The 23,449-nt window shown below is 40.4% G+C and overlaps 1 protein-coding gene across 1 annotated transcript in view; it reads right to left on the bottom strand.

Annotated features, from left to right (window-relative positions):
• Positions 1-22,841, bottom strand: part of LOC134288818 (ETV5-related protein Ets96B-like) — a 67,108-nt gene extending 44,267 nt beyond the window's left edge. The window contains exon 1 of the mRNA XM_062854703.1: positions 22,595-22,841. Within this exon, the coding sequence (XP_062710687.1) occupies positions 22,595-22,648 (54 nt within the window). The 5' untranslated portion in view covers positions 22,649-22,841. The remainder of the gene's footprint in view (positions 1-22,594) is intronic.
• Between the last annotated feature and the right edge of the window lie 608 nt (positions 22,842-23,449).

The following is a 23,449-nucleotide window of genomic DNA, read 5'->3' as shown; positions in this document are numbered from 1 at the left end:
GTTCGGTTAATTACTTAAAAAGTGAGCTGTATAAATAGAACGCTATTTATCTTCCTTCGAATAGCCGATTAAGCCCAAACATGCTGTTTTATCCGAACTTTTGGTTGCTTGGGTATGCAACGACAACAACTACAAGATGAACTAGCGCTTCACATGGCCACAACAGTCATGAAGTTCCGTGGGACAGACCCCATGCCCCGACGACCAAAGCTGCAGAATTCCTAACGGTTCACGAGTGCAGTAGGTAGCCTACACCAGGATATTTTTCCACTGTACTTGGAAGAAGTACAGACCCTAGAAGATCTAAAATTTGCTGCGGAATCAGTTGCAGTGACTGTTGTAAAGACACCGGGATTTCAAACGCGCCGGAAAGGAGACAGAAACGGTTGGAGAAGCGGATCGCCACATTCCGTATCAAGGCTGGTCAAGTATAAGTAGGGGAATCGATTTACGAGGCTAGTTCGTTATGTTGCTGAAATTGTGAAGCTCGCACAACTTTGAGATCTCACAGAAGTGAACATTACTGAGATCCTCGACACCCATGTGCAGCGGTTGAGTGCTCTTGCGAAACGATTGCGGCGTTATGGTGAATGTTCGAAGCAGAAGGAACAAAACCGGTTGCTCAATATTAATGAAAGGGTGTTCTACATCTGCATCCAAAACGACAAGTCTGATTTTGGAGAAGGCCTGCCGGAGATTGGTGATGTCACATATTTCTGGGCGATTGAATCCTTGGGTGAACCCATAGACGAAGAGACATGTCCGCAGTCGTAGAAACCGCTCAGGATATACGTAAAGCTACCTGATGCACCAGAAGTGCCTCAGGGGCTGTTCACTAGTATGGGACAAACATCAAATTCTCGCTCCAGTTGACTTTTTCGATCCCATTTAGGTCCCATATGAACAGTACAAAATTTCAGCGCAATCGGTGAAACTATAATTCAGCGCAAGCGGTTCAAAGTTTACATAGGATTTACTATGGGAAAAGTTACACTTTCTAACAAAAAATCCCCTAGGTCGCCTCTTGTCTCCTTAATTCAAATCGATCAATGTTTCTTGTAGAAAAATCATTTATGAAACTTTCCTTCGAAGACCGCAAAACAATTGGATGCTTGTGGAAAAAGTTATTGATTTATTACCGATTAGTGATCGAACGAACGGCTTTTCGTTTTGTTTTATCAGCAGCAGGCCTTGGCTGCTGCCGTTTCTGGGGGTGGTGATGCCTCCCGCCACCCCATGCAGCAACGGCAGCAGCAGTGCTGCTGATAAAACAAAACAAAAAGCCGTTCGTTCGATCACTAATCGGTAGTAAATCAATAACTTTTTCCACAAGCATTCAATTGTTTTGCGGTCTTTGAAGAAAAGTTTCATAAATGATTTTTCTACAAGAAACGTTGATCGATTTGAATTAAGGAGACAAGGGGTGACCTCTGGGATTTTTTGTTTGAAAGTGTAACTTTTCCCATAGTAAATCCTATGTGAACTTTGAACCGCTTGCGCTAAATTATAGTTTGACTAATTGCGCTGAAATTTTGTACAGTTCATATGGGACCTAAATGGGATCTAAAAAGTCGACTGGAGCGAGGATCTATTTTTTTCCATACAAGCGTGTCCCATATTACTGTTCACAAACCATGAAGACCAAATTTTGGCCATCTCCGGTCAAACCAAGCCCCCCATCCCCTCGCGAAATTTCGTCCATACAACAATTTTGAATTTTGTATGGAGCGTAGACTTTTACCAGACCCCCCCTACCATTAAAAAGTCTACGTGGTTTATGAATGGTCCCTAATATTTATAAGTCAAAAATTGTTAGACAAACTATTACATTATATTGAAATTGATGAGGCCATGTTTTAAAGCTGTTCAGCAGCAATAGAGAAAAATCTCGCCGCAGCATTGCTCGAGCTTCAGAATCAATCCCACGGAGGAAATCACCGTGCTACCACCTCCGGCGGAAATTATATTTAAGTTTCGTTACACTTCCATTTTGATACCGACTACAGTCTATCCATTGGGCAAAGTGTGATCGATAACTACTGCCGATATAGTTTCCTATCCACTACATGAAAGCAACAGCCTTTTTCGTCCCTCGGCGGTTCAATATTAAAGGTGACAAAAATTAAGACATCACATTTCCCCAATGGCTTTGACACTCCAAATGGCGAGGAGCATCAGCAGGTCAATTATCTAATGAATTTGTGTCAACACCAATATGAGAAGGGACAGAGGATACAAAGCATGCCTCACCATCACCACATATTGTTTTACACATTGTCATGTTTGTCATTCCGCCACAGACTGGCGACGAGGGCAGGACAAAACATACAAGGATACCTGTTGGCGCTAGTAGCTCATCAGCTTGCCTACCGTGGCCAATTTTGTTTATCGGAACAATTACGAAATTCTGGGCGGGAATGTAGGAGAGACGATGAAACTTGCCGGAGGTAATGTGTATTGTGCGTAGGTGTGAACATGATTTCCTTTGTCCTTCCTTCTGGGGTTCACACTTGAAGTTAGTGTGTCTTCTAACAATGACCCCCTACTGATTTTGCGGTATATGTAGTCTGAAGGTTTGCTCATAAGAAGTCGATACAATTGAATGTGTGCATGACCCAGAGGAATACTTGACTTGCGGTTGATGGTCGAGGTTTTTTGTGGTATATGATTCATTATTCATATTCATTAGTTTAAATAGTGAAGCAGGCATCTTTCATAACTGATGTTTTCATAACTTTGTATACCGTCGATGGGGGTGACAATGGGTCTGGGGGGTGAGATTGGGTCAAAACGGAGAAACATAAAATTTGAAATAGCTCATCAACTATGGCTAATTTATATTGAAAACTTTACATTATTTTAAAGAGGAGATGGTTTTACACGTCGTGATGCAGGAAAAGATGTTTAGCAATAATCGTTTTTTGTTCAAATTGTGGCTAAACTTATATGATGAAACTACTAGTAAATCACTCTGTAAAAATTTCTCCTTCTCAATGTTTCACACAAGCACCTAACCATAAATTTTCTAATAAGTAATTAGCTGTAGGTATTACCTGGTTGATGCAACGAAAAAAGTGGGCTGTCAATGAACTTTTTATATAAAAATTCAATATTCTCGACCCTAAGTCTAAATATTAAAAATGGGGGTGAGATTGGGTCAAGCAAATTATCGAGTGCACATAACTTTAACTAAAAATTCAACTTGTTATCCAGTCCTCATTTGATGTTAGAGTGGTGCCATGTTTACCGTATCTTCATAAAAGTACTTTTTTTGTCGAAAATATGTCGCAGAAGTGTCAAGCGAGTGTGTTCATACGTTTAGTGCCTAAAATCATTTATAACAATAAACATGGACATGGACAGCTCCTTTAACACTGCTTATACCAACAGGGCTTTTGTAACGTAAAGTACCGACAGCCAAAAAAACGTGGAACTAATTTTTTTGCACATCCATATCTCAGCAGTTAGTGAACCAATTTTCAATCTTTTTGCGTTAACGGAATCCTACACTATCCTAGAGAGGTGTAGTGAAAGCCGATTGGAATTTCATGCAGCTTCCGGTGAGAACCAGGCGAAAACATTAGTTCCACATTTTTAACTTCTTCCGGTTCCGTTTTGTTCCCGGATTGGTTGTGAGTACCATATCTTTGTAGCGAGTTCTTTCGGAACCTCGACAAGATAGCAACATTCTGTCTTCGACAAAGCTGTTCAGAACAACAACCACTTCCTAGTGATGTATTTCATAGTTCCGAATTTCCCCACCACGTGGCGCTAGTGTACATAGTGACTTCCGGTACGACTTTGGTGGGATATAGCACGAGATTGAAGCCAGATAGTAAGATGCGATCTTCGGCATAGTTGTTCAGGACTACGAGTACTTCCAGTTCATGAAGTGCACAGTTCGGCATTTCACCACCACGTGGCGCTAGTGTACATAGCTACTTCCGGTATGACTTTGGAGGGATATAGCACGAGATTGAAGCCAGATAGGAAGGTGCGATCTTCGGCAAAGTTGTTCAGTACTACAAGTACTTCCAGGTCATGAAGACCATAGTTCAAAATTTCACCACTACGTAGCGCTAGTGTGCATAGTGACTTCCGGTAGGACTTTGGAGGGATATAGCACGAGATTGAAGCCAGATAGGAAGATGCGATCTTCGGCAGAGTTGTTCAGGACTACGAGTACTTCCAGGTCATGAAGTGCATAGTTCGGAATTTCACCACCACGTGGTGCTAGTGTACATGGCTACTTATGGTATGACTTTGGAGGGATACAGCACGAGATTGAAGCAAGATAGGAAGATGCGATCTTCGGCAAAGTTGTTCAGGACTACGGGTACTTCTAGGTCATGAAGAACATAGTTCAAAATTTCACCACCACGTGGCGCTAGTGTACATAGTGATTTCCGGTACGACATTGGTGGGATATAGCACGAGATTGAAGCCAGATAGAAAGATGCGATCTTCGGCAAAGTTGTTCAGGACTACGAGTACTTCCAGGTCATGAAGAACATAGTTAAAAATTTCACCACCACGTGGCGCTAGTGTACATAGTGACTTCCGGTACGACTTGAAGTCAGATAGGGAGATGCGATCTTCGGCAGAGTTGTTCAGTACTACGAGTACTTCCAGGTCATTAAGAGCATAGTTCAAAATTTCACCACTACGTGTCGCTAGTGTACATAGTGACTTCCGGTACGAATTTGGTGGGATATAGCACGAGATTGAAGACAGATAGGAAGATGCGATCTTCGGCAAAGTTGTTCAAGACTACGAGTACTTCTAGGTCATGAAGAGCATATTTCAAAATTTCACCACCACGTGGCGCTAGTGTACATAGTGACTTCCGGTATGACTTTGGTGGGATATAGCACGAGATAGAAGCCAGATAGGGAGATGCGATCTTCGGCAAAGTTGTTCAGGACAACGAGTACTTCCAGGTCATGAAGAGCATAGTTCGGAATTTTCCCACCACGTGGCACTAGTGTACATAGCTAGTACCGGTATGACTTTGGTGGGATATAGCACGAGATTAAGGCCAGATAGGAAGATGCGATCTTCGGCAAAGTTGTTCAGGTCTACGAGTACTATTAGGTGGTGAAAATTATATTTCGTAATTTCACCACCATGTGACGCTAGTGTACATAGATACTTCTGGTACGACTTTAGTGAGATAAATCACAAGATTGAAGCCAGATAGGAAAGTACGATATTCGGCAAAGTTGTTCAGGACTACGAGAACTTCCAGGTCTTGAAGAGCATAGTTCAAAATTTCACCACCACGTAGCGCTAGCGTGCATAGCTACTTCCGGTACGACCTTGGTGGGATATAGCACGAGATTGAAGCCAGATAGAAAGATGCGATCTTCGGCAAAGTTGTTCAGAACAACGAGTACTTCCAGGTCATGAAGAGCACAGTTCAGAATTTCACCACAACGTGGCGCTAGTGTACATAGTTACTTCCGGTACGATTTTGGTGGGATGTAGCACGAGATTTAAGCTAGACAGAAAGATGCGATCTTCGGCAAAGTTGTTCGGAGTACTTCCAGGTAATGAAGAGCATAGTTCCGACACCAGCACGTGGCGCCATATCATTAGAATGAAGCCAGATAGGAAGGTGTGATCTACGGAAATGTTGTTCATGACTACGAGTACTTCCAGGTCATGAAGAACATAGTTCCGAATTCCACCACCACGTGATGCTAGTGTACATAGTGACTTCCGATACGTCTTTAGTGAGATGTATCACAAGATTGAAGCCAGATAGAAAGGTACGAGTCTAGCCCCCACGTTCAAGGATCAAGGATCAAGGATCAAGGATCATTTCAGGATCACTTGGGGAGTATTCCCTAAGAATATCTACAAAAATACTTTCCGCGAATGCCCAAGGCGTTTTTCTAAGAGATTCGGTTCTAGTAGAATTAAGGTTTTAGTATTATTATTGCAAAAGCTTTGATCTCATGGCAGATTTTTGTTTTCGTGAAAAATGTAAACTTCAGAAAGATATTCTCATAATGATGATTCACACAAGTTTTAGCAAAGATATTCAAATAAATTTTTGGCTCCAACTTCCAAATTTATTATCCATAATAATATATCAAACCCATGACCATCCGCAAATAGAGGGGGACATGCGATCAACTGCGCCACGGGCTCGGGCATTCTGGAGAAGAACTTCCGAATAAATCACTGCATAAATTTCTGAAGGAATCTTTCGAGGACTTCGCGAACGAACTCTAGGAAAAAAAATGACGTAGTAATCCCTGCAAAACATATTCCGAAAGCATCACTAAAAAACTTTCCTAAATACGGGAGTATCATGAATCTCTGAAAGAATTACTAAAATTTATCGTAAATAAATCGCAGAAAGAAGCTCCAGAGTGATTTGAAATGAAATCGCTGATGTTTTCAAGCTCCGGAGGAATTTCTGAAGAAATCCTTGAGGGAAAGAAAGCGTTAGAAGATGGGTTCATGAAGGAAAATACAAACGAGCATCAAGAGGAACTCCAGAATCCCTGTTTAAAATTCCCTGTAGAAAATATAAAGGTATGCTAGGGTGAATTTTTGAAGATATCACTGGAAAATCTCCTGAATCCCTGGAAAGATTTGCAAAACAATACTCAAGGATCCCAAATGGAATCACCCAGATGATTTCCTGAAAGAAATCTTGGAAATAATCCAGAAAGGACCGCTGAAGGAATTTCCAAAAAATCACTAGAGGAATTGCGATAGAATCCCTGGAAGAATTTAACAAAGAAATCGCAGGAGAATGGATATTCGAAGGAATCTTGGGAGGCATTCCCGAAGCAATCTCTAAAAATGCCCAAAGAATTCTTGGTGAAATTTCGGAGAATTTTTCGAATAGCTGGAAAAATCTTTGTATGAATTACTTAACTATTTCTTGAAGAATTCCTGGAAGAATATTCCAAAAAAAAATCCAGCAGTAATTCCTTTACTGGAAGAAATTCAGCTGGAATCTCTGGAGGGATACCTGAAGGGTGTCCGTGAGGAATTTTAGTAATAACGACTGCATAAATTACTTTGGGAATTCCACGAATGAATATTCACAGGAATCCTTGGAGGAGGAATTTCTTGAACAATATTTTGAGGAATTCCTGGAGGAATGCTTTGAAAAATATCCGGAGGAATTCCTGAAGACATAATGAATAGGTGAGTTTATTCCAGAAGAATCACTGGAGAAATGCTTGGATAAAATTCTAAAGAAATTCCAGTAGGAATCTGTGGAACAAAAATCCCTAATATAATTCTCAAATACATCATTTCGGAATTTCCTTGAGGAATTCCCATACAAATAGCTAGATAAATTGTTAGAACAACCCTTCGAGTGAGTCAGAGAAGTCCCAATCTGAACTAAATTTCTGTTACATAGCTCTTAATAATCGTTTATTTTGTATACTATCAAAACGTGGTGGCGAAATTCCATACCCGGTAGTGCTCGAAGTCCTGAACAATTTTGCCTTCCTATCGAACTAGATCGTGCAATACCTTATCAAATTCGTACCGGTACAAATGCGTAGTATGTACGCTAGCGCCACGTGGTGGTGACGTTCGGAACTGGAAGTACTTGTAGTCCTGAACAACTTTGCCGAAGATCGCATCTCCCTATCTGGCTCCAATCTCGTGCTATATCCCACCAAAATCGTACCGGAAGTCACTATGTACACTAGCGCTACGTAGTGGTGAAATTTTAAACTATGCTCTTCATGACCTGGAAGTACTCGTAGTACTGAACAACTTTGCCGAAGATCGCATCTTCCTATCTGGCTTCAATCCCGTGCTATATCCCTCCAAAGTCATACCGGAAGTAGCCACGTACACTAGCGCCACGTGGTGGTGAAATTCCGAACTATGCACTTCATGAACTGTAAGTACTCGTAGTCCTGAACAACTTTGCCGAAGATCGCATCTTCCTATCTGGCTTCAATCTCGTGCTATATCCCTCCAAAGTCGTACCGGAAGTCACTATGTACACTAGCGCCACGTGGTGGTGAAATTCCGAACTGTGCACTTCATGAACTGGAAGTACTCGTAGTCCTGAACAACTTTGCCGAAGATCGCATCTTCCTATATGGCTTCAATCTCGTGCTATGTCCCTCCAAAGTCGTACCGGAAGTCACTATGTACACTAGCGCCACGCAGTGGTGAAATTCCGAACTATGCACCTCATGAACTGTAAGTACTCGTAGTCCTGAACAACTTTGCCGAAGACCGCATCTTCCTATATGGCTTCAATCTCGTGCTATGTCCCTCCAAAGTCGTACCGGAAGTCACTATGTACACTAGCGCCACGCAGTGGTGAAATTTTGAACTATGGTCTTCATGACCTGAAAGTACTCGTAGTCCTGAACAACTTTGCCGAAGATCGCATCTTCCTATCTGGCTTCAATCCCGTGCTATATCCCTCCAAAGTCATACCGGAAGTAGCCACGTACACTAGCACCACGTGGTGGTGAAATTCCGAACTATGCACTTCATGAACTGTAAGTACTCGTAGTCCTGAACAACTTTGCCGAAGATCGCATCTTCCTATCTGGCTTCAATCTCGTGCTATATCCCTCCAAAGTCGTACCGGAAGTCACTATGTACACTAGCGCCACGTGGTGGTGAAATTCCGAACTGTGCACTTCATGAACTGGAAGTACTCGTAGTCCTGAACAACCTTGCCGAAGATCGCATCTTCCTATCTGGCTTCAATCTCGTGCTGTATCCCTCCAAAGTCATACCGGAAGTCACTATGTACACTAGCGCCACGCAGTGGTGAAATTTTGAACTATGCTCTTCATGACCTGAAAGTACTCGTAGTCCTGAACAACTTTGCCGAAGATCGCATCTTCCTATCTGGCTTCAATCTCATGCTATGTCCCTCCAAAGTCATACCGGAAGTCACTATGTACACTAGCGCCACGTGGTGGTGAAATTCCGAACTGTGCACTTCATGAACTGGAAGTACTCGTAGTCCTGAACAACTTTGCCGAAGATCGCATCTTCCTATATGGCTTCAATCTCGTGCTATGTCCCTCCAAAGTCGTACCGAAAGTCACTATGTACACTAGCGCCACGCAGTGGTGAAATTTTGAACTATGCTCTTCATGACCTGAAAGTACTCGTAGTCCTGAACAACTTTGCCGAAGATCGCATCTTCCTATCTGGCTTCAATCTCGTGCTATATCCCTCCAAAGTCATACCGGAAGTCACTATGTACACTAGCGCCACGTGGTGGTGAAATTCCGAATTGTGCACTTCATGAACTGGAAGTACTCGTAGTCCTGAACAACTTTGCCGAAGATCGCATCTTCCTATCTGGTCTCAATCTCGTGCTATATCCCTCCAAAGTCGTACCGGAAGTCACTATGTACACTAGCGCCACGTAGTGGTGAAATTTGAAACTATGCTCTTCATGACCTGGAAGTACTCGAAGTACTGAACAACTTTGCCGAAGATTGCATCTTCCTATCTGGCTTCAATCTCGTGCTATATCCCTCCAAAGTCATACCGGAAGTCACTATGTACACTAGCGCCACGTGGTGGGGAAATTCGGAACTATGAAATACATCACCAGGAAGTGATTGTTGTTCTGAACAACTTTGCCGAAGACAGAATGTTGCTATCTTGTCGAGTTTCCGAAAGAACTCGCTACAAAGACATGGTACTCACAACCAATCCGGAAACAAAACGAAACCGGAAGAAGTTAAAAATGTGGAACTAATGTTTTCGCCTGGTTCTCACCGGAAGCTGCATGAAATTCCAATCGGCTTTCACTACACCTCTCTAGGATAGTGTAGGATTCCGTTAACGCAAAAAGATTGAAATTTGGTTCACTAACTGCTGAGATATGGATGTGCAAAAAAACAGTTCCACGTTTTTTTGCCTGTCGGTACTTAGCGTGTTAATCATCATCTAACGTTTAGTGTACTGCAATATCGTAAGCTCTTCTTCTCCACTCATTTTTGAATTTTTAAGGAAATATCCTGAAACTACCAGACAGTAGTGGGATTTAGGAAATACAGGGGCTATAAAACCGGTGACATAGTACAATGTCGGAAAGTGAATGAACGTCGAATTTTGGTTTGGTTAAACATTTCTCATGCAATCTTTCAATGCGTCCCTCGCTCATTGTAATCCCCCTCCTCTCATGGAGGTTGAAACTTTAAATGAGGATGATTATGGTGGCTAAAAATGGCGATACAACATATAAACGTTATTTTATCAAATTTCAACATTTTTTTCGGTTGTATTAGCCCTTTTAGGTGGGTTAATCATCTTTTAAAATTACAAAAGTTATTTTTAGTCATGGTTATATTGTTTTTTAAGTAGGCTTACTGGATATGATCAATAAAATTAACTTATATTCATAAATAGGCGATTTCAAATACTTTGACCCATTCTCACCCCCTCTAAGGGGTGAGATTGGGTCAATTTTCAAACATTTGTAGTTTAGTAAGAAATTCATATAATATAATACTTTCTTGCTAAACTATCAATACCACATAGAAGAGTATACATACCAAATAAAAAGTTATTCCGACTTCAATTGCATTTGTTATTTAACAAACAATCTTTGAGTATCCATTTTTGACCCATTCTCACCCCCAACGACGGTAATACAGTAGAAGCCCAAAGACCAACTGATGTCCACCGTACGCTCACTACAGTGTGGATATGTAACATCCAATGGAGTACGTTCGATAAAGTACGTGATTTGTATTAAAGCCTGTATCTACAATAATCGGGACATCGAAATACGACTGTAACTCTGCAATAAATACCAGTGCTGAAAATGTCATTTCGACATATCTAAACTCAACAACTTTCAGCTAATTTTAGAAGCTGGACCTGAGAATATAATATATAAAAAACTTGTGCGGCTAGACCAGTTCTACAAGAAAGTCACGGAAAAACTTTTCTTTTTTTTTGAATATTTAACCTTCACGTACCCGACCGCCGACAACTAATTTTCAAAATTCTGTCATTTCAACAATTTTCATTCGATTTTTTTCAAGTCGCTCTCAATCGATCATAAAATGGTGGTAGTTTATTATACTCAAGTGGCCATGTAATATCCGGAACCGTTCCGGAGATAGTCCGGATTGTACTGGGGTCAGCGGGTGGGGGAGGGGTCTGTTGTGCCAAATGGCTAAAAGTAATTATTGCATGTGTTATTATGTTTGAGAGGCCCCCGTGGAACCTGCTCTAGGTGTTCCGTGGTGGCCATATTAGTTGATACATACTTCAGTCTATCGTTTCTGACTTAGTCATTCTAAATCATGAAGATTAATATGTCACACGCATGTTTAGGTTGAAAAACAGAAGTGTCCCCAATAAGGCCCCGCGGAACCTATCACGGTTATCCGGATGGGTCAACTTATTCAAATCTAGTTATCGCAGTTGCGTTTCACTGTTCGCAGTAAAAAAAAAATCCAGAAAATCTCCGGAATGGTTCCGAATATTGTATGGCCACTCCAGTATAATAAACAAGCACCAATTTATGATCGATTGATGGTGACATTAAAAAATCGAATGAAAATTGACGAAATGCCAGTATTTTGAAAATTAGTTGTCGGAGTTCGGGTACGTGAAGGTTAAGGTAAATGTTACGGACTACCATCGAAAAATGTCAATTGATATTCATGATGAGGTAGCCCGTGACATTTACCCTAAATATTCGAAAAAGAGTGGTTTTCCGTGACTTTCTTGTAGAACTGGTCTAGCCGCACAAGTTTTTCATATACCATATTCTCAGGTTCAGCTTCTAAAATTTGCTGTAGAGGGTTGAATTTAAATATGTCGAAATTAAATTACCAGCACTGATGAATACCATAAAATTCCTAAAATTTGATCTGAAAAAAAAAACTTAAAATGTGTTCATTTCACCTGCAAAATTTCATGTAAATTGGTACAGTACTTTTTATTGTAGTAATGAAACAGTAGAACGTGCTCAAATAAATTTTGTACAGCACCTAATTTAGCTAGTCAACACTGTATCTTTTAAAATTGGTAGAGAAAATTGATGAAGTTTACAACACAAATCTTTGAATATAAGTAAGTTGTTTGCAACGGCAAATTTTCAAAAAATCAATTCAGTATCAACAAATTTTATAGTCAAATATGCATTGGAACAAACCATAATTTTAAGTCTTTAGGCAGCAATTAGTGAGCACCCTTCACTTTTTCGATAGAACAGGTGAAAGTTGCAGGCATAATATATACATAATTAACTATTTTTGGTAAAAACATATGCAAATCAGCAAATAGATTTAAACGTTGTGAATATGCAAACATCGCAAACGAAAAATATCATATCAACACTGATAGTTTCCAAACGATACCCTATTTATTGCACCCATAAACAAATAGAAACGTTCCATAGAAAATCAAAAAGCGCTTCATTAAGAAGGAGCATATGTTCCATGAAAATGTGCAATGTTACCCATAAATAATTGAAAACGTTCCATACTTTACAAAAAATGTACCAGTAAAACATTACATTTTCTCATGCAAAATGCAATTTTCCACCAATAAATAATACTGAAATACTCCATAATGAAATACAAATTTGAATTTTATATAGAGCAACATTCAATTTTCTATGGGTACAATTTTAATTTTTTATGGAGCTTTTGCATTTTTCTTTGGAGAATTTGTATTTTATTATGGAGCATTGGAGCATTATTATTTATTGGTGCAAAATTTCACTTTTAATGAGAAAATTTAATGTTTAACCGGTACATTTTTTTTTATAAAGTATGGAACGTTTTCAATTATTTATGGGTAACATTGCACATTTCCATGTTACATATGTTCATTCTTTATGGAGCGCTTTTTGATTTTTGTGGAGCATTTGCAATGTGTTATGGTTGCAATAACCTTTTGCCGTTTTCAAACCAGTTCATCAAAATGGACGAAGTTTTGCAAGCAACTGTTTGCGCGTGTATCATCTACTTACGAAGTTTCATCATTATCTATAGTACTGTTCGTCGAATCGTCGGACTGTAGCGAAAAGAACCATCTGTCATGCAAATGAAAATTAGTCATAATATATTTTTAGAGGTTCCTCCAGACAGTGATTGTTCCGATGCTGTTTTCGCGGTCTCCTTCTGGAATTTCTCCAGAAATCCTTTTACCCTTTGGAGCCGGAGGGGTCAATATGTCTCCGGCGATGAAACCGCTCATACCAAACGTATTTGAGGCCAGCGAGGTTGCGGCAGCAGTGGTGAAATTATCCGGGTCCAAAGCGTAAAGGTATTTCTACAGGTATTCCTTCAGAGATTTCTTCAGGGATTCTCCATATATTTCTTCCAGAATTCCACTGAAGGTTGTTCCAATAACTCCATCTGGATTTATGCAAAGTATTATTCTTACACAAATTCTTTTGGAAAATTTTAGTACAGCTCATTAAAAAAATTATTTTTGTACAAAAATTTTGTACAAAAAATCCATTAGGAGTCCATCTAATTGTTTCTTCAATAATTCGTCTAGAAATTACTGCAGACATGGATTTTTTACTCAGGGATTCCTACAGAAATTCATCCAGGAAAACGCTAAGAAAACTCTACTGTGAATTCCTATGGATTTCCTCATGATATTGCTTCCGGGATTCCTCGAAGGGTTTCTTCAGGAATTCCTCCAAAAATTTATCCAATTTCTCCTTCTTTCAGGAACAACTTCCGGGATTATTTTGAAAATACCTCTAAAAAGCCTCTTTTTGAGATTCCTTCAAGAATTCCTCCTGGAATTCTTTCAAAAACTCCTTCAGGAACTGTTTTGAGAATCTCTTATGAATTCCTCTTGGTATTGCTTCCGAGATTCCTCCTGGGGTTAATTCAGGAAATCCTCTAGTGATTCCATAGTTCCTGTCCGTATTTTTTAGGATTTCTCAAGATTTCCTCAAGAATTTCAGCGATTTATTTAATACTTCCTCCTGGGATTTCTCAGCAACTCCTTCTGGAATTCCATCAGAAGTTGATCCTTGGATTTCTTCCTGGGATTCCTACAGGAATTCCTCAAGGGATTCCTTCAGAAATTCCTTCAGAAATTCGTCCACAAATTCCTACAGGCACTCGTCCAGGAATTCCTTTAGAAATTCCGCTAGAGATTCCTCTAGGAATCCCTCTAGAGATTCTTCCAGGTAATCCTCTAGAGATACCTCAAGGAATTCCTTGAGAGATTCCTCCAGGAATTCTTCCAGAAATTCAGGAATCCTTTCAGGGATTTCTCCAGGAATTCCTTCAGGGATTTTTCCTGATAATTCTCCAGTAATTCTTCCGAAGAATTCTCCAGAAATTCCTCCAGGGATTTCTCTAAGGATACATCCAGATTTCTCAAGGAATTTCTATAGAGATTCCTTCAGGAATTCATCAAGGCATTCCTCCAGGATTTCAGTCAGGAACTCCCCCAAGAATACTTTTAGGAATTTCCCCAGGAATTCCTGCAGAAATTCCTTCAGGATTCCTCCAGGAATTCTTTCAGAAATAACTACGGCGATATCTCCAGAAAATCATTCTCCCGAAGTTTGTACATGCATTATTCTAAAAATTCCTCCAGGGATTCCTACAGGAATTCTTCCTGAGATTCCTCTAAGAATTTCGTGCTGGGTGAGTACGACTGGAATATATTGATTCCGGAATGCTGGCTTTCTCAGTCTTGGGTAAATCAAAACGGCAAGTTTTGCTTTTCCCGACGTGTCGGCTTTTTATTAAGCCTTTTTCAAGGGGTAAGCTGTCAACCGTTGAAAAAGGCTTAATAAAATGCCGAAACGTCGGGAAAAGCAAAACTTGCCGTTTTGATTTACCCAAGACTGAGAAAGCCAGCATTCCGGAATCTAAGAATTTCTTCAGGATAGCTCCAATTTAATCGGGAGTTATACCAGGTATTCCTCAAGGCATTCCTCCAGGATTTCATCTGGGCGGTTCCTGGAGGGACTCCTGCAAGAATTCCACCAATAATACCTCCAGGAATTACCACAAGCATTTCTGCAGAAATTGGTCTAGGAATTCGGTCAGAAATTCCTCTAGGAATTTCTCCGGGAAATCCTTCCTTCAGAAATTACTTCAAGAACTTCTTCAGTATTTCTTCCAAGTATTTTTACTGGAATTCCTCCGGAAATTTTTCCAGGGTTCCGCAGGAATCTCTCCTCCAGGAATTCCTCCAAAGATTACTCCAGAGATTCCTCCAGGAATTGTTTCTCGGATGTACCCCAAGAATTCCTTCAGGAAGGAACTTACCAAGAATTTCTTCAGGGATTCCTCTAAAGATTCTTCCAGAGATTCCTCTAGATATTCCTGAAGAATTTCATTCAGGGATTCCACCAGGAATTCTTCCAGAAATAGTTCTTCGGAAGTACCCCTAGAATTCCTCTAGGCATTTGGCGCCGTCCACAAATTATGTAATGCTATAGGGGGAGGGGGGCAGTGCGGCCGAGCGTTACCTCCCATACAAACATTTTGGAGTTTTCATACAAAACAGCGTTACGGAGGGCGGAGGGGGTTCAAAAATAGTTGATTTTAGCGTTACGTAATAAATCGTTGCTGCCTTATCAAAAAATTCCTCCAGAAATTCATACAGAAGTTCCTACATGTATTCTTCCTGAGGTTCCTCCAGAAATTGCTTCAGGGTTTTCTCCAGGGATTTCTCTGATTGATTGATTTGTCTTTATTAGAGAGACTTTCAGCCCTTGGCTAGTTCGTCTCTTTGGGATTTCTCTAAGAGGTCTCCTGAGATTCTTCCAAGATTTTTTCCAGAAATTTCTTTAAGGATTCCTCCCGGAATTTCTCAAGATGTTTCTTTAGACATCCCTCCAGGGATTCTTCCTAGAATTTCTCCAGGGAATTCTCCAGGAATTCATCCAGGGATTCCTTCAGGATTTCTCCCAGAGTTTGCTCCAGGAATTCATAAAGGAATTTCTGCAGTCAGTCCTCAGGGAATTTCTTCTGGAATTCCTCCAGGGTTTCCTCCAGGTTTTCTTGCAGGAATTTCTCCACGGATTCATACAGGGATTTCTCCAGAAGTTTATTCAGGAAATGCTCTTGGTCTAGGCAATCGTCTAAGAAGTTCTCCAGGGATGCCTCCAGTGAATACTCCAACTATTCTTTCAGGGATTACTACACGAATTCCTCTAGGTATTTTTTTTTCAGAAATACCTACAGGAAATTTTCCAGGGAAATTCGCCAGGAATTCGTCCAGCAGTTCGTTCTGGATTTCCTCCAGAGATTTTTCTAGGAATTGCTTCAGAGATTTTCTAGGAATTTCTCCAGGCATTCTTAAAATGATTTTTTTGATATTTGAAATTATTTAAGCAGTCATCCTGGACTTCTTTCACAATTTTCTCCGATGAATCTTTAAGTAGTTCATCCGCAGATTTATTCAGGAACCCATCTCTGAATACCTTCAAGAATATCTTCTGCAGTTCTTGCAAAAGGGTTTCTACAGAAATTTGTCACTCAATTCTTTAAGGAATATATCCTGTTATTCTGTGTGACTTACTTTTGACATATAAGTACTTACATGCTAGAAGCGCTTTCAGGAAATTTTTCAGGAATATATCCAGAGAAGGCTCTTTCGGAATTCTCCCAGGATTTCCATTCCAGTTTTTTTTAAATACATTCCAGCTATTTGTCCAGGAATTCCTTCAGGAGAATTCCAGGATTTTTCCAAGAATTCCATTGTTTGAGAGCTCTCTTAGAATACTCCTCTTTTGTTCAAGAATTTCTCCAGGCATTACCTTCAAAGATTTTTATAAGGACACCTCAAGGGTTTCCTCCAGTTATCTCTCCGTGAAAGACGTAAGCTCCTACAGATGTTGTTCGCATTCGATATTTTGAAAGAAATCATAGAAAGAAATTTTTAGTGACCGAAATCACCTACGGCATGATTTTGATGAAAGCACTCGTGTTTACGCTTCAGCTATATCGGTCCTTTCTTATTTTCTCTAGGGATTAAAAAAAAAAAAACTTTTGCTGCTATTCCATTGCAAATTCTACAGATTTGCAGATTCTACAAGATACTTAAATTTCACTAGGAAGCACCTAACAATTTGTTGCAGTAATGCTGCTTGAAAATTCAGAGGTTCTTGAAGATACCCATCAAAGAATTCCATGGAAAACTATCATTAAGATTTCATTTATCGGCGATTCAAAAAAGATTTAAATAAGTTTTACAAAGAATTGCTGCTTATATAATTCTGGTAATATAATATTTCTAAACGAAACTAACTAATAACATAGACCATTACGAAAAATGATCTAAGAATAGTCTCCAATAACTATAAATTTAAACACAAATCATGCCAAATAAATGTCCATTTTAGATTCATGTTTGCCATCAAGGCAGTAGTTTTCAGATTTTTTTTTCCTATTTATATATAAAGTCATGAAAAAAATCTTGGAGGGGGGGGGGGGGGTCTGGCCGATTCTGGAGGGAGAGGCATGCCTCCCTAGGCCTCCCCTCTAACTACGCCAATGGATGCCATTGTGGTATTCATGTGAGTTTTTGCTTTTCTCGTACACCAAAGTGTACCGAAAGGCTATATGTTCACTCTTAAAACGAAAATTTGATAGAGCCCTCGGAGGGGTCAAGTGTTATATACCAATCGACGAGTTGAGATGATGTCTGTGTGTATGTATGTGTGTGTGTGTATGTGTACAAAAAGGTCACCTCTTTTTTAGATAGTAAATATGAACCGATTTCAATGACCGATGGTTCATTCGACGGAGTTGTCCCATTGTTTCCTATTGAAAATGGTTCAGATCGGTAAAGCCGTTTCGGAGTTATGGCCATTTAGGTGTTCCGTACCGGTACCCCAGAAAGGGGCCAGATATGAAAATGCAACAAACCCATGCATGCGACCCATCAAACCACGGCATTTTCGATTATCTGATGAACGGGAAGTAGGAAAATAGTCTCAGACTATATCTGGACTGGTAGGGTTCCAGAACCGATTCCGGGTGTCCCGCCGGAAGTGGTCAATTTTGAAAGTGATCGTAACCCATGCATGCGAAACATCAAATCGCCGCTTTTACTGTAACTTGATGAACGGAAAGCAGGATATTAGTCTTAGACCATGTCTGAACTGGTAGTGTTCCGGAACCGGTTCCGGGTGTCCCGCCGGAAGTGGCCGAATATTAAAGTGAACCAAACCCATGCATGCGACACATTAAATCGCGTCTTTTTCTATAACCTGATAAACGTTGAGCAGGAAAATAGTCTTAGACCATATCTGAACCGCTAGTGTTCCGGAACCGGTTCGTGGTGTCCCGCTGGGAGTGGCCAAATTGAAAAGCGAGATAAACCTATGCATGCGATACATCAAATCGCCACTTTTACTATAACTTGATGAACGGAAACCAGGAAATTAGTCTCAGACCATTTATGAACCGGTTCCAGGGGTCCCGCTGAAAGAGAACCAAACCAATACTTATGACACATAGGGCCCATATAGCCGAGGCGGTAAACGCACGGGTATTCAGCATGACCATGCTGAGGGTGACGGGTTCGATTCCCGGTCGGTCCAGGATCTTTTCGTAAAGGAAATTTCCTTGACTTCCTTGGGCATAGAGTATCCTTCGTGCCTGCCACACGATATACACATGCAAAATGGTCATTTGCAGAGGAAGCTCTCAGTTAATAACTGTGGAAGTGCTCATTGAACACTTAGCTGAGAAGCAGGCTTTGTCCCAGTGAGGATGTTACGCCAAGAAGAGAGAGAGATTTATGACACATCAAATGGCATTTTAGGTAACCTGATGAACGATTAACAATAAAAAAATCTCAGATCATATTTGGCAGTAGTATCCCGCAATCGGTTCCGGGTGTCTCACTGGAAGTGGTCAAATGTTGAAGGGAACCAAACCTATACATGTGACACATCAAATCGCGGATTTTTCGATAACCTTGTGAACGGTTTTCAATGCAAGTAATAGATGTGTAAGAGATAAACCTAAAAAAAATAAAGCAATCTCATCGAACCACACCATTTTAGATCCCTGAGGTGTAAATATACAGTAGGATGGGTCAACATTGTATGGGGAAGGTCAAATTTAATCGCATCAGCCCCAAACAAAGTTTTTTCAAGCTGCTTTTACATCTAAAATTATTGCGCAATATGTTGATGCGACTGGAGGGCGTGCTCTGTAATGCGGTTAAAATTTGGGATTTAGTATAGGCAATTCAAATTACTTGCATTTTTGGCAAATTTTAAATGAATTTTGTTACAAATGACAATATAATATATCCAAAAAGCGTGCAGATTTTTTCTCGTCGAAGACCGTAAAGTGATCTACAAAAAAAAAAAATATATATCCAAGCTTGTAATTGTCGTCTTGATATGGATCGGCTTCCATTGAGGTGGTCAAGCAGTCAACTAAGAGCCTTGATATTTTCAGCTGTGCCCTATACGTTGAACATAACCTCGGAATAAGTGCCATTAATAAGTTTCTCAATTCGATGATGACGTTGATAACATTCTTGCTTTTCTAAATCAAGTAAATATTCTCAGGATTCAAAAACTTTTCGACTTGGGTCGACGAAAAGATCATTAGCATTTAACAAGTCGCACAAATTCGTAGGTGGTACAGTCCCAGACCGCTGTTATGATAATTGCATCCTTCCCGTTCGTAACCAAAGCACAGAGATTTGGGGATGATCACTGATTCTAAGGCAATTTATGGGAGAAATGCAAAAAAAAGTACGTTTTCCCATTCTAAACTCCATACAAATTTCAATCACAATGCTGTATACGGGGATGCAACCAATCGCTCCCAAATTATGCACAGTTATTTTGGACGCTAAAAAGAAACGAAAAGTTTTGTTTCCAAAAACCGACCCGGTCTAATGAGTATTCGACGAGTGTCTTTTTGCCTTTCTCGTACACCAAGGTATACCGAAAGGCTATATGTTCATTCCAAAAACGAAAATTTGACAGAGCCCTCGGAGGGGTCAAGTCTAATATATCAATCGACTCAGCTCGTCGACCGATAGTTCTTTCGACGGAGCATTTTGTCCCATTGTTTCCTATTGAAAATGGTTTGGATCGGTCAAGCCGTTCCGGAGGTATAGCCATTTCGGTGTTCCCCAGGGTCAGATATGAAGTCGCAGCAAAAACCCATACATGCGACACATAAAATCACGCTTGTTTTCGGTAATCTGATGAACGGTTAGTAAGAAAATATACTCAGACCATGTTGAAAACTGGCGGTTGTGTTCCGGAACCGGTTCCAGGTGTCCCGCCGGATGTAGCCAAGCATAAAAATGAGTCAAACCTATGGTTGTGACGCATCAAATTGCGGCTTTTTCGATAACTTGCTGATCGGTTAGTAAAAAGTTAGGTTCGGACTATATTTGAAACTATCGGTTGTGTACCGAAACTGTTTCCAGGTGTCCCACTACCTGAAACTATCTGTGCACCGGAACCGGTTCCAGGGGTCCCGCCGGAAGTGGCCAAGCATGAACGTAAGCCAAACTCATGCTTGTGTCGCATCAAATCGTGGCTTTTTCGATAACCTGATGATCGGTTAGCAAGAAATTAGATTCTGACCATATTTGAAACTACTGGTAGTGTTCCGGAACCGGTTCCGGATCTCCCGCCGAAAGTGGTTAAAAATGCTAACGAATTATCAAATCGTGGCTTTTTCGATACTCTGATGATCGGGGTCTCCAGTTAAGGCTTTGGATCGCCAATCCGGAGACGGCACGTTTGATTCCCGTTCTGGTCGAGAAAATTTTCTCGACTCCCCGGGTATAGAGTATCATTGTACTTGCCTCAATATATACAAATTCATGCAATGGCAGGCAAAGAAAGCCCTTCAATTAATGACTGTGGAAGTGCTTAAAGAACACTAAGTTGAAGTGAGGCCCAGTGCGGACGTAGGGCCACAAAGAAGAAGATGATGGGTTAGCTAGAAAATAGGCTCATATTACATTTTTGACTACCACTTGTGTTCCAAACCCGATTTTTCCCGCTGAGAATGAGACTGGCCCAAATGCAAAAATGACGAAAAGTTCTATGAGGCACCCCCTATAATTGTGCCTTCGGATTAGGGGAGCAATCTGTGATCAGCTCAATTTGTGAAGACTAAGCTGGCACAAATGAGTTGAATTTTGTGTATGGGATTTTCAAGTCAAATACATGGGACAATAGATTACCTCCAGTCCATCGCTCAGCACGCTGAATGTAAATTTTAAACTTAGGAAATCGTATTTTTTACCCGCAGGCTACTATGATATGAGTTGGAGCTTACGTGCATACTGCATATAAAGAAAATCAAGACATTATGTGTGATACTATTAGAAATACACTAGAACTCCAATGGCGCTGTCAATTTTGCTAATCAATTAAATTGATGATTTCAATTGTAATAAATTTATTGTTTGAAGTCTCATCTTGTCGAGGATCTTTTGTTTTGGTAAACAACGCTGTAAGGGCGTGGCAAACTAGATGTTAGTCACACGAACAGTCGCGACATTGAACTTCTGTGGCTAGTTATTCTAATGTGATACTAGAACATTATTTTTACGATTATCACGCATACGGTATATAAATTATCTAAATTTGAGCAGATTATATGTGAAATGGTCTAAGAAAGGGGATGCAAAATTTTCAAATTCTTTAAATGAGTGGGCTAAAAATATCTTTAATCCATCAAGTCCTTAAAGTTTCTTTTAGCTATTCTAATACTGAAGTTTCTTTAATTTATTCTAATAACTAGACTATATTTTCGGATCTGCAGCTTAACAATCCTTAAATTTGAATGTTTTCCCAATAAAATACACATTTTGTATTCTAAATACACTTTGCTCAGCAAAAAACAAGCTGGAATTTGTTTCACTTGATGTTCCGTTTCAGCAACTGCTGCCATGATATCCGCCGAAGACCCGCAGGTAGATCGTCCTTGAAATCATCGTCACTTCCTGCTCCCCGGTGGAAGAAATTAAATCATCGCACTCAACTATCACACCCAGATGATAGGAAAATTCGATCCGCATACCGACCGGAGGTATTTGTGCATGGGAAAAGTTGAAAATCGATATGTACACAACTGCAACAATTTGTTTATTTCCGCCATGATGACGACGCTGATCTATCTATCGTACACATATGTATGCATTGCACAACGTATCGGCTCACACTGGGACAGGATGAAAAAAAAATCGGTGGCTCGCATAGATAGCAAAATCTATACAGAAAAAAATTTTTTTTTGGTGCAGGCCAATATTTTAAGCAATTTCAATATAAAGTTCTGAAAGCCCATGTGAAAGCATGCAAAAGGTTTTTTCCTTCTATTTTTCATCGTGCTCCCAATGTGCGGCTTTTGATTCATGCATGGTGGCGTCCAACTATCACGAAACACTTCCAACTCTATCAGGTTCACACTTTGTCTTATCACATTTACATATAACTGTAGAAAATATTACTCTTGTTACGTAATTCATGGCCGATTTTTTTCATACACCTATAAAAACTGTCACTGTGTGCACATATTGTTTTTCCTCTTTTCACTGCCCCTGCACTTTTTTGAGCCGTTTGATTGAGTTAAAATTTAATAACTATCGATTTCGTTTCCCTGCTTTCCTGTGCACTTACCAATCGTACCAGATTGGAATGTATTGGGCTGATGTTCTGCGTTAAGGTGTTCATGCTGCGCTGTGTTAATCCGTTTTATCCTGTTTTTACACTAAAATGCACTGCAAGAGATCACAATCCTCATGTCATGACACAGTTTAAATTCCTTCACATGATCTCACACTTCCAGCATCACTTCCCAAAACTACCATACAAGTTCTTCAACCGTCGGGCACCTTTTCCAGGATATCGCACCGTGTTTCGTCCGGATCGGCCAAATTCCCGCAATCAACTGTGATTGATTCCGGACGCCGATGTAAAAGCATGCAAATTTTCCCAGCAGCCAACCAACTGCGCGCGGTATGCAAAGGAAAATTGGTTTTCCATCGCAGCAACCGGTGAGTGCCGTCCGTCACTATCGGCCGCAGTGAGCCAGAGCGAGCCAACAGTAGCTCCAGTAGGCGGAGCAAACGCGCAATCAGCAGCACGCGGCCATGGCACTCTTTGTTGTTTTGCGCAACTATGTCTGTTATCATCACCGTCGCGTCGTCAGAAGTTACCGCAGCAGGTCTTTGTTCGCTTACGCGATGATGGTTACCACCCACTGTGAGACGATGAGTGATTTTGTACGGGTGAGGAATTGTTTTTCTTTCGTTTGGAAATTCTGGGAGCTTGCTTTTGTTATCTCGTCAGCTTGTTGGGGATGGTGTCCTCCATGACAAGATTCTGATGAAAATTTTATCAAGCCAGCGAGAGTTGCTCTACTTCTTCAGGTGGATGGAGCGTGAGGTCAATCTTGTGGTGTGTGGGAGTGAGTTTCCATACAGCATCCATTGCATTATAATTGATGATTCAAAACATGTGTTTCTCGACTGA

This window comes from Aedes albopictus, chromosome 2 (assembly GCF_035046485.1).
Source record: "Aedes albopictus strain Foshan chromosome 2, AalbF5, whole genome shotgun sequence".
Lineage (NCBI taxonomy): Eukaryota > Metazoa > Arthropoda > Insecta > Diptera > Culicidae > Aedes > Aedes albopictus.
Note: the sequence above shows the minus strand (reverse complement) of the source record. Positions and strands in the feature narration are given on the sequence as shown.